Here is a 12529-nt window from a genome sequence, read left to right as displayed (position 1 = left end):
TCCCGCCTGTATAAACGAACAGGGATACCAAATAGTGCAAACAAAAGAATAAATTTAAAAATATATATATTTAAATATTTTAAAATTCTTATAATTAAAAAAAGAAAATTTTTATTTAAAATTATCAATTTAATTTAAAATTAATTTTTTTCTGGTAATAGATCATATGTATCTCCTCACACATTGGATTAGACTTAATCATGCTCGCGCCGGAAAAACCCATTATGAGTAAAGTATTCGCAACGGAAATTTCCTCCATTCACGATAATTTTTAATGATTTTAGTTAATATATTTAATATAATATTTTTTAACAATATATTAATGCAAAAAAAATATTTATAATAATAAATAAAGTATAAAATTTTAAGAAAATCATTCCAAGAAACATGATTATTACCATATAACATATCAACATAAGAGTAGTTGATTAATAACATATTTTGATAGATAAGATATCACAATTAATGTCTTATCTCACATGACAAAGTGCATGCGTTTCAGTGACAAAGTGATGAGTTTTAAGAACCCTTTTCTTTAACTTTTTCCTAAATTTTATCTTTTCTTTATGCAATAAAGGGATTTAAAATATATATATATATATATATATATATATATATATATATATATATATATAATACGTAATGGAGACGGCTTAAGAATATGATGCTCTCTGCTCAGAGAAGCAAATTAAAGTAATCATATGATAATAGCAGCTTTTAAATTTTGTGTTTTTGGACGGTAGACCCTTCTTTCTATGGTCTTCACTAGCTTTTTGAGACCCTAGCTAGCAACCACTCCACATAATATATGCTTCATATAATATACGAAAAAAATATTAGTTAATATCTGTATTTTAATAAAATTTTATTTAATTTATTTATTTTGATTATTTAAATTATTATTTAATTTTTATATTTTTTTATTTTGTATATTTTAAATTATGTTATTTGAATATTTAAATAAATTTTTATATATTAAATTATAATTTTTTAATTATTCATGTAGAAAAAATATCTTTCCATCATTGATTTTATATATTTTTTTTATAAATTTAAATTTTAACACAATAGTTATCTAGTGAAATTTTATTTTAAATTTTAAACAATATTTATTAGTATATGATATCGTAAACATGTATTTAATGTGTAATATTTAAAATTATTTTTAAAAAATTAATAAATTTAATATCCAACTCACTAAATGTACTTTACTTATATTAATGGGTTTTAATTAAATTATTAAAAAAAATTGTGGAAAATGATTTAATTTTTTTTATATTAAAATAATTTTTATTAATTTATTTTCTTAAATATTCTAAATATTAAAAAATACAAAATATATTTTTTAAGAAAATATTTTGGATGAAACAAATGTGGCCATAATTATTTATTACCTTCTTAAGAATTGCATGTTTGGTGTGAAATACATCTTAATCAATACAGATTCTGTCTCTTAACTTTTTGATTGTACACTATTTTTCTATGCTTTTTAGTGACATAATAATAAAAAAAATTAAAATAAAAAAGTAGTAGCCATCTCTTTCTCTCTATTTATTCCGTCAAAAACTGACAAATAAAGAGCAACTTAAGTTTTAAGCTGAATGTGGTGAGATTCGTTTCTAATGATTATGAGCCTTCTAGTTGCTTGTGAACTATTCTATTCAAATCCTTCTTAATTAAGATTGGAATGTTTGAGTTTGTTCATATATGTCTTCAAGATGCTAGAGATATAAGACTATTAATTTTGGTACCCTCACTTTGAATCTTAAGCTTTTAAGTTGTATTGCTCTTTAACATGATATTAAGAGTTTGAATATTTGCTAGTAATTTATTAGTTATATATAAATATTTTAGTATAAAATAAAGTGAGTCTATACTTATTCACGCTTATAGTCTAGCGAGCATTCATGATGTAGATTTTTTTTTATAAGCATGCGGTGTATTTTTTTTTAATTTTAAGTATTATTTTATTTAATTTTATTTTTTTCCTTTATTAAAAAAAATTAATTTTTAAGCTCTTTCAAAAGCTTTGCTTTTCTTATCATCAATTAATTTTTTTTATTGATATCAGAAAAAAAAAATTATGCAAAAAAAAATTATGCACTATATTAAAAAAATTTTTAACTCAATTAAGGTAAACTATACTGTGCACTTAAAAAAAAATTTTCTTATTTAGACTCGGACTATCATAAACCTAAAATACAAGATATATAGTAGGATCCACATGATTGTATTTTTGATTCATAGTTCATTAGGTTTAGGCAATAATTTCTCGTCATAAAAAATCAGTTAGAGCTTAAATTTAGGAAATAAGATTCACAACTTTTATAAGCAAACATGTATATACACGGAGAATATATAATAATTTTTCTTCAATTAAAGATAAATAATCACTATCAAAATTCACAAAAAAAATAATTTTCTTGTAATATGACCTAAAAATTTAAAATTTGATTATCAATTCGATTAATTGTTAATTAACATTAATCTTGAATGTTTTAGTCTAACCTTACATGATTTTTACAGCAACATATGATTACACGTAAGGGTGAAGATAAATGTAGCCACTGAATTGGTAGCCAAAAGAGTGGCAACTCATTATTCTATTGCTTTGAACCTACGCTTGCATGGCCATTTGAGTTAGGTCATTTAACTCATGTTATCGTTTGGTTGATAATAATTCGGCCATTTGAGAAGCTTTTTTAATTTGTATGATTTATACCGTTTGTGGTTTTATAAATACTTTTTATTTTTATAAGTGTAAATATAATTGATGGACTATATAGCATAAGATCTCTTCTGTCTTAACTCAAATTAAAATCTCCTCACTTTTTATACTTTAAAAATAAAAAAAAAATGTTTCTATAATTATTAATTATAGGTAGCCAATGTTGCCATATGGGTCATCTTTAAATAAAATATATGATCCTTAATTTTTTTTTTAATATCACCAAATTAGTAAGAACAATTCTTTAGGAAATTACAGAAATCCATCCATCCCCAAAGCATGATAGCATTTTAATTAGGCCTCCATATTATAAAATTATATATTTTTTATTTTTATTTAGATATTTCTTTAAATTTATATTAAAAAATAAATATTTAGTATTATTCTGTTAATCCAATAAACTAATAAAAGTCTTAAATTTTAAGGATTTTGAAATTTAAATTATTAAAGTTTTTAATATAATTAACTTCAATTAATATTCAAACTCAAAATCTCACAAGTCACAACTCAATATAAAATAATAGAATTTTAATTGCAATTGCTTTTATAAGCTGGATTATATATATATATATACATAATGCAATTCAAATGTTAAAGCAAGCAGAAAAAACAAATCGCATATAACAAATATTTTAAATGTCATTTTTAATTTTTATAATCATTAATATACATTATTACAAAATAAAAATAAATAAGAATTTATAGTAAGTTTTAAATATTATTAAGAAAATTACAAAATTAAATAAGAAATGATGTAAGTAGAGTTATATTTTTTATATTTGTATAACTCAAAATTATAATATAAAATATATTTTCTAAGTTGAGCCAGAGAGAGTAAAAATGTCCCGTATCATTTACAGGGGCATGATCTCTTCTTTGCAGGTGCAACTACCTCAAAGCTTGACCCAAAGAAAGATTCCACTTCCTGGCGGTTCACGATCTCAAAGAATTCAAACTCCGACAACTTCCTTTTGCGTAAAACCGTCCTTCTCCTCGGTTTCCGTGGCGCCGGCGGACAACTTAAGATGGCAGGAATCTTGTGTTCCTCAGATGTCGGAGTTCGACATTCGTCACCGTTTTCTTGTTGAATTACATCGTCACGAAGGTCCTCCGACGTGCTGCAAGATCCTAGGGTTTGAATCTTGATGGGAGGGACTTGAATTCTTGGCAAATCTTGACGTGATTCATGATCTGTAGACATGGTGGAGGAGAAACCAGAGGAGAGAAAAGGGTATGTAGAAGATGAAGAAGAGAGAAAATGTGCGGTGAGTCAAGCTTTGTAGCTATTTATGTAGGAAAAAAAAAAAGAACATGAAGGCGTGTGAGGCAAGGTAAGAGCTAGAGAGAGGTCGTTGGATTCTTTTATTTTTGGATTGTTAATGAAAACGACATGGGTGTTGCTACAAACTTGTAGATAGATAGATATGGTCCATATGGATAGAAGAGTGAGCGAGACACCAATGAACAACCTTCCATGTGAGAGGGCTATAGCTGATGAGTCGGGTTCTTGAGCTTTTAGCTTTTATATGTAGCTCTCATGACACTCGGCAAAGCAAAGCTTAGGCAAAGCTTGGAGATTTAGCAAGCTACACTTGAGCCTTTTTCTAGAATTAGATGAATGAGGAGGAGGTGACATAATAGTCTATTAACCTATTTAATGAAATGTAATCAAAATTTTTTAATAAATTTAAATTAAAAAAAAATTACATCATATAAAATAATATCCAAAAAGAAAGGACATTTCTTGTGAAGATAGGAAAATTATAATCGGGATAGTAAATTCGTAATATCATCAATTATTATATCAATAAATTCTCACTCAATTTCAATGAAATTGATTTAAGTGATAAAAAAGATTTATTCAATTTAAGAAGTTTCAAATTCCAACTCTATCGTTACCTCTTTGTTTAGTGGCATATGTATTAAACATTATTCACAGAAATATTTTAAGTTTTAGTTCCGTAAAAATCTTTTTAAATGTGTGTGGATGTAAAAGGTACAATATTTCTCATCGAATATTTGATCAACCTATTTACATACTCAATTTTATTAAAAAGAAAATCTCACCCATTTATTTTCAGGTTCAAAATATAATTTAATTTCCAGCTAATGATTTTATAATAATTCTCCTTTTTTTGCTTTATGAGGTGTATAAGATAAGAAAATATTGATAACGTTTTTTTAAAAAAAATTCCTAATAGGTCTATCCCATTTAGTAAAATTTTAGTTCAAGACATTTTATAATAATGTTTCCTATATTATTAATTTAATTATAATATTAACTTTATACGTGGTCCATTTCTATTTGTTAAAATTTTAATTTCAAGATATTCATAATATGTCCAACATCTTGATCTAACTATATAATATTAACCTAATTTTACTATATGATTTTAATAAATATCTCAATTGTTTATTATTAATGAGTTTTGCTTTTATATTGAATATTAATTATACAGTCACTTCTCTTCTTTTTCATTTCACTTCATATAATAATTTTTATTAATATTATTTGATAACAAAAAATACTAAATTAAAAATTTTGAAATTTTTAAAAAATAAAAGAGGGCATAGTTCTCAATTTTTATCTAGAGAGCCACAAGCTTAACATCTGAATTTGATGAAAAATTCACATCTATTATAAATTTAAGACATAAATATATAAAATTTATATATTTATTAATTCAAAATATAAATATATAAAATTTATATATTTAATAAATAAAATTTATTATACATCTTATATTTAAATCTCCTCACAATTAATGCCCTGAATTGTTTTTCCCATTTGGTGGAACTATAAAATGAATTATCTATAAAAGACAATAACTGAAGTAGGAGGTCATAATTAAGAGAGTTGATAGAAAATTAAGTGGGTAAGTATGTTGGTTAAGAGAAGAAGCTGAGGGTCAATTCATTTGCAGAAATTGGGATAATTTAAAAAATTAAAATATTAAAAATAAAATTTATATTTACATGTCTATTTTTTAAATGAATAATTTAAAAAAACTAATTTTAAAATTTGAAAAACAATTTAAAATTATTTTTCTTTATAATAAAAGTTTTGAAATTAAAATTTTTTATTATTAAAACAATATTATTTATAATAAAAAATATATTATAATAAAATAAATAAATAATATATATAAAAATTGATAACTTATTTAAATATATTCATAATGATTTATTTTTAAATAGGAAAATATGCATGATTTTTATTATTTTTATAAAAATAAAAATTTAATTTTTAAAAAAATAAAAAATAGTGAATTGTTTTTTTTTACTAAATAAATGGGCCCCGAGAATCTTGACAGGATCACGTGTCACTGCTGCCTCGTCAAATGATAGTTAAGTCAGAGACACACAGGATCAAATCCATTTTGTTTTTTCCCGATCTGATTTCCAGTATCATATCATGGACCTCCACTTTTTCTACCTTAGCTTGTAGCGTAGGCTAACGGACTTCAACTCATCCGCTGCAAAAAAAAAATACTGCTCCACGCGCTCCTCTCTCTACTGTTGCACACTCGCTGAACCTTTATTTTAGTTTATTTTGTTAAAGACAAAATAAAATTATTTTAAAAATAAATTTTAAATTAATTAGAAAAAATTAAACATGTCACTTTTAAATTAATCATTAAATTATAAGACATTTTATATCAAATATAAATTTAAACATATTACTAATGAGGTGATTTCACATTGAATGATAAGCAAAATAAAAGAAATTGATACCCTAATATTAATAAAATAATTTGATTAATTTAATTTAAATTAACTAATTAAAACTCATTAAATATATAAAAAGATCTTTCACCTAATTAGGCCAAAGCTTGCTCAAGGAACAAGTCTATTGAAGTAATTAAAAGGGAGAAAAGTGATAAATAGGAAAATAGCTTAAAACTCAATTTTACTTGTATTTATAAAAAAAAATTTGATTAATTTATTTTTAATTTTTTATTTAAATTAATTTAGAAATTTTAATTTAGACTCAATTTCGTTAAAAAAAATTGAATTCAAAAAATTAAGTTTTTTAATTTTTGGACTTTAATAAAAAATTAAACTTTTTAATTATTGATTTAAATTAAGAAATTTAGTTTATAAATTTTAATTTTTAAGATAAACTAAACTTAAATTGAAATTTTTTAGTTAACTTAGATTCCGTTTATTTCACATAACTTGCATATGAAAAATACTTTTTTTTAAAAAATATTTTTCATTATTTGATTATAATGTTAAATTAATAATATATATTTATTTATGTATATATTAGTCTGTTCATTTTTTAATAAAATTATCAAAGTTTAAAAATAAAAAATAATTTTCTCTTTTAAAAAATAAAAATTATTTTCTTTAAAAATAATTTAATTTTTTATTTAATAAAAAAATATTTTTTATTGAATAATTTTTCTAAATATCTCAAATATTATAAAATATAAAAAAATATTTTCTAAAAATATATTTTTCGTAAAATAAATTGAATCTTAAATAAAAAAAAATAAAAAATATATTAAGTTGAACTTTAATAATAAGTGTAGAAGTAAAATTGAATATTTTACTAAAAATAATATTTTGTAGAGCGTGTGATGAAAAGCGCGTAGAGAAGAGGTGGCGGTGGGAATAGCATAGGATACCAAGTTGGAGTGTTGAATACATTAGAAGGTGTTGTTGGGCTATAATGATGGGGAAGATAGGTTAGTTTTACCAAATACCAACCCATTTTGTTTTGTATCTTTCCACGTGAAACTGAATTGTCTCCTGACCCACCCTTCTTCATTTCTTTATCCTACTTGTTTTACCGTCATGAATCTGTCAACTTTTTTTTTTTTTTTTTTTATTATTATCCATTGCAAAATCAAAATTAATTCCACACATTGGATCCACCCTTCAATAATTAAGCATATACCTAGTTTATTTAATGGAATAAGAATTTGTTTTATATATTTATTGTGAAGGTTTAATTTAATTTATTTTTAATTTTTAATCTAATTTAATCTATAAATTTTAATTTATGTTTAAATTAGTTCAATTAATAAAAATATAATTTTTAATATTAAAATATAATATAAAAATAATTTATTTAATATTTTAATTATACAAATTATATAATATAAAAATAATATTTTAATATCATTTTTAAAATATTTAATTATTTTGTTTAAATAATATTAAAAAATGACTTTTGTTAATATTAAAATAATTAATTAATTAATTTGGTTATATATCAAATAATTTATTTAAATAAATTATTTAATATTTAATTTTTTTAATATTAAAATATTATTTTTTATATTGTATAATTAATTAAATACAAATATTATTTTTATTATTTAATATTATTAATTAAACTGAAAATATAAAAAAATATTTTTATATTTTTCAAATAATTTATTTAAATAAATTATTTAATATTTAATTATTTTTAATATTAAAATATTATTTTTTATATTGTATAATTAATTAAATAAAAATATTATTTTTATTATTCAATATTATTAATTGGAATAGTAATAATTTTTAATTTTAATTAATTATATGAAAATGCAAAAATATTTTTTTATATTTTCAGTTTAATTAATAATATTGAATAATAAAAATAATATTTTTATTTTTATTAATTAATTATACAATATAAAAATAATATTTTAATATTTTAAAAAATAATTAAATAATTACACATTTTTATTAATTGGGCTAATTTGAGCATAAATCAAAACTTATGCGTTCAATAAATACAGGGAGCAAATTAAATCTTATTCCTTTATTTAATACTCATTAAAATTTGATAATACAAAAGTATATAAAATTTTAATTAGTACACAATGCTTTACTAATTTTAAAAATAAATATGTAAATCATATTTCATTTTATATATATATATATATATATATATATATATATATATATATATATTGTATTAAATTTATTTCTCTAACTCGAATAAATATTATAGATCGCGAATCTACATTAAAATTTCATATTTTTTTAAATTTATCAATTAAATGAATTTTGAAATAATATTAAATTTTTTTAATAGATGTAAATATGTATCTGTTAATATTTATTTAATACATTTCATTAATATGAGGTATTATTTTTAAAAAAAAATATATATGAGATATTAATTTTGACGATAAATACAGCCTACTAATATATAAAAATGTGCATTTATCATTAAAATTAAAATTTTCGATTAAAAAAAATTAAATAAGCCTCTATACTTTTAGTCAATGATCAAATTAGCTCAAAATTAAATTTTTGGCCAAATAAGCTCCTTATACTTTCAATTAAGGTCAAATAAATTCACAACTAATAAAATATTAATTTTCTAATAATAAATATTTTTTTTGTTTTTTAAGTTATAAAATATTAAAATAATAATTTTAATATTAATAATTTTTGTTCTCCATGTTTTCAAAATCTTTTTTATTAATTTTATTTTAATTAAAATTAATAAATAATTTTTAATATTTAAAATTAAAAAAAATAATATTTTATTAGATATAGACTTATTTGGCCTTATCAAAAAATTCATGAGCTTGTTTAGTGTTTGTTCATTCTCAATACTAATGGGTTAAATAAACCTTAGTTGATGTAAAAATTGATATAAAAGTGTATAAAATGAATATCAATGAGTATATATTTATATTTATTAAATAAATTGAATAATATTTTAATGTATAAAATTATTTCATGATGATTCCCAAGTATCATTTTTGGTAATGGTGCAATCATTTAACCATGATTGTCCTTGTATCCATCTAGAACGCAATCCAAGGCGTTCTGCATATATATATAGACCACACATTATCCTTCTTTTTTTCCATAGTTGCACAAACAAACATGTGCATTCCCATTGTTTAGTCCACTTAATAAGTACGTAGGACACTTTATTCCTTGTGTCAAACATTACTTAAGAATTTTAACCTTTTCTTTCTTTCTTTTCTTTTTATATATAATTTTTTTATTATTTTTAATTTTATCCCATTGAAGAAGAGTCCATAATAAGCCTTGAACTAAGGGTTTTAAATTAATTATTTAATTAGTATTGAAGAAAAAAGAGAAGCAAAAGAGGAAGAGATATCTCACAAGCTATGCGATAAGTCAATTTGTTTTTACTTTTTCTAGTCATGATTAATTTTTTAATATAACACCACTTGTGACCAAAGAAGAGTTCAAGCACTCCCGACCTATTTGTGTAAAGATAGAAAGAGGAAAGGAACATATTAAATTTTACTCCAACTTTCCAGTTAGTAAAAGAATATAACAAATGATTTCTGATAATAGCTTGTGAATAAGATGCAGCCATTCTTTTTTTTTTTTTTTTCTTTAAATAGAATGGAATACTTTTAGAAATGTTTTTAAGTGAAAAGCAATAAGCACTGAAGTTTAAGAATCTATTTAGCAAAAATACCGTTTTAAATATATTAATTAAAGAGTATTAAAAAAGATTTTAAATTAAATTTAATAAATTCTAGTTATTAGAATACTAAGATAGTAAAATTATTTTTTTTAAATTGTTTTTTAACTATATATAAAATAGTGCTTTTTCCCTGTAAAATATTTTTTTGACTTGAAACTTGAATATCAAGTAAGCATTGAATAAGATAAATAATTATAGGGTTAATTTCACTCATAATCCCTCAACTTAGATGGTTATATCAATATCATCTCTCAGTTTCAATTTGAGTGTTATTAAAATCCCTATAACCTATTATAACAGGTTTTCAAGTTAATTTATGTTCAAATTTCACTTATCTTCATTTATTTAAAATGAAATCTACTTTTAGAAATAGTTTAATAATTTTATAAATATTTAAAATTAATTATTTATTTAATTTATCATGTAAAAATATTATTTTTACATATATTTTTTTTAATTTAATTTTAGGTTAATCTATAAAAGATTAATGTCTACTTAATTTATCTTAATTCCTTTGATTTATTTTAATGTAGCAAAAAATTAATAACATATAATTATTTTACTTTATTTGGAAAATATTTAAATCCTAATTAAGTATGAATGATTTAATATTTTCATATAGGTTGACATTGTATATAGTTTAAATTAACAAAATAATTTATCCAATATTATTATTATTTAACACATTTTGTATTAACATTATTTATATATTAAATTAAAATTAAAGATTTTTTGAGATAAATTAAAGTCGAGGGATATATGATATATTTATTAAAATTGAGAAATGATAAGTAAAATTTAGTCATAAATTAATTTAAAAATTTATAATAGTAAATCACATAAATTTTAATGATACTTAAATTAAAATTTATAAATTTTTATATAAGTTAAAATCTAAGAATATTATTAATATAATTAATTAAATTAAAAAATTACGAGTAAATTAATCCAATGATTAAAAATAGGCATGCCATTAACAGAGATTTGACGTGAGAAGAACAAAAGTCAAGGTTTCAAAGTGTAGATGCATGCTTATAAGTTGCTACTAAACATATTTTACTAACATAGGAGAAAGTGGGTAGGTGAGGCAAATGAATAGCACTAGTAATCATTATTGATGGTGATTTCAAATTCTTAAGAACGACGTCTGCTTTTATGTCATGAAGAGGTAATAATGTATGATCGATAGTCTCAATGGTGACAAGTTCTTATGAATTTTTTGAAAAAAATTTATTCATATTTAATTTATCATAAATTTAAAATATAAATATATAAAATTTATATATTTAATAAATAAAATATACTATACATCTTATATCTTAAATTTATAATGAACTGAATTTAAATAAAAAAAAATCTAAATTTCTTATGAGGAGTGGATAATGTAATATCGAAGTTTCTAAGAGAAGTGAACTTTCAAATTTGATGAAATTTATTGTAACACCCATAATTTTTAAATAAATTATTTTATATGTAAATATTAGTATTTTATTGTATTAAACATTTTGAGAATTTTTTTGAAAATTTTCAAATTTTAAAAATTGGGTTTGATTTTTTAAAATCAATAAGCTTTGTTAATTTCTACAAACTAATTTAAAGACCACGTGACAAAACTAAAAATATATTTAGACTCTATAAATTTTTCTGAGTTTTATGGAATTCTTTCAGAATTTTTGGGCTTCGTTTTTAATCTCAGGGCAAAGTAAAAAATTTAATTTTGGATATCTTGAATTGGACTGCTCGAATCGAACCGGATCGGTCCTCTTCCTTTTCTTTTCCTTTCTCCCACGTTGCGCTTAACGCCTTCTCTCTCTCCCTCGTTTTCTCTTTCCTCCCTCCTTCCTTAGCCGGCCAGCCGCCACCCCTCTCTCCTATGCTCACTGGCGCACCTCCAGAGACCTCTCCCACCATTGGCTGCTGCTCCAGTTGCCGGAAAAAGCGCGCACGAAGTTTCTTCAACGTGCCGTGCGACTCCTCATCTTCACAGCAAAAATTCAGCCGATCCGGCTAACGATTGGACCTGGTCTTGTCCCAAAACCCATTTACACATCAAGAGCTTTCTATAGACACCAAGAATATAAAAATTCATTGAGCCATTTGTCCAATTTTTACCCGAAAAGTTTTAGCCCATTTTGATTTTTGGGCTAAATTTCTCACAAACCGTGAACCTCACAAAAAATCTTAGAGTAACGGAGTGCTCCCCTCGACAAGAGCTTCGGCAATACCCATTTCAAAATTTTTCGACACTATTTTTCGATAGGTCTTACGAAACTTCATAGTGTTTTTCTTAGTATTAATGAGCTTAATAAATTCAATAAAAATTATGTACTAACCCTCGTGTTATGGACTTCATATAGGTACATTTGATTCATAGAAAT

General features: G+C 22.2%; 1 protein-coding gene across 1 annotated transcript; it reads right to left on the bottom strand.

Annotated features, from left to right (window-relative positions):
- Positions 1 to 3349: 3349 nt before the first annotated feature.
- On the bottom strand, positions 3350 to 4034 carry LOC110652903 (cyclin-dependent protein kinase inhibitor SMR1-like). The gene has a single exon (XM_021808520.2). The coding sequence runs from the start codon at positions 3927 to 3929 to the stop codon at positions 3579 to 3581; it is 351 nt and encodes a 116-aa protein (XP_021664212.2). The 5' UTR covers positions 3930 to 4034; the 3' UTR covers positions 3350 to 3578.
- Positions 4035 to 12529: the final 8495 nt, after the last annotated feature.

The sequence above is a fragment of the Hevea brasiliensis genome, chromosome 14 (assembly GCF_030052815.1).
Source record: "Hevea brasiliensis isolate MT/VB/25A 57/8 chromosome 14, ASM3005281v1, whole genome shotgun sequence".
In the NCBI taxonomy this organism is placed as follows: Eukaryota; Viridiplantae; Streptophyta; class Magnoliopsida; order Malpighiales; family Euphorbiaceae; genus Hevea; species Hevea brasiliensis.
The sequence above is the reverse complement of the archived record's forward strand: the minus strand, read 5'-3'. Positions and strand labels throughout refer to the sequence as shown.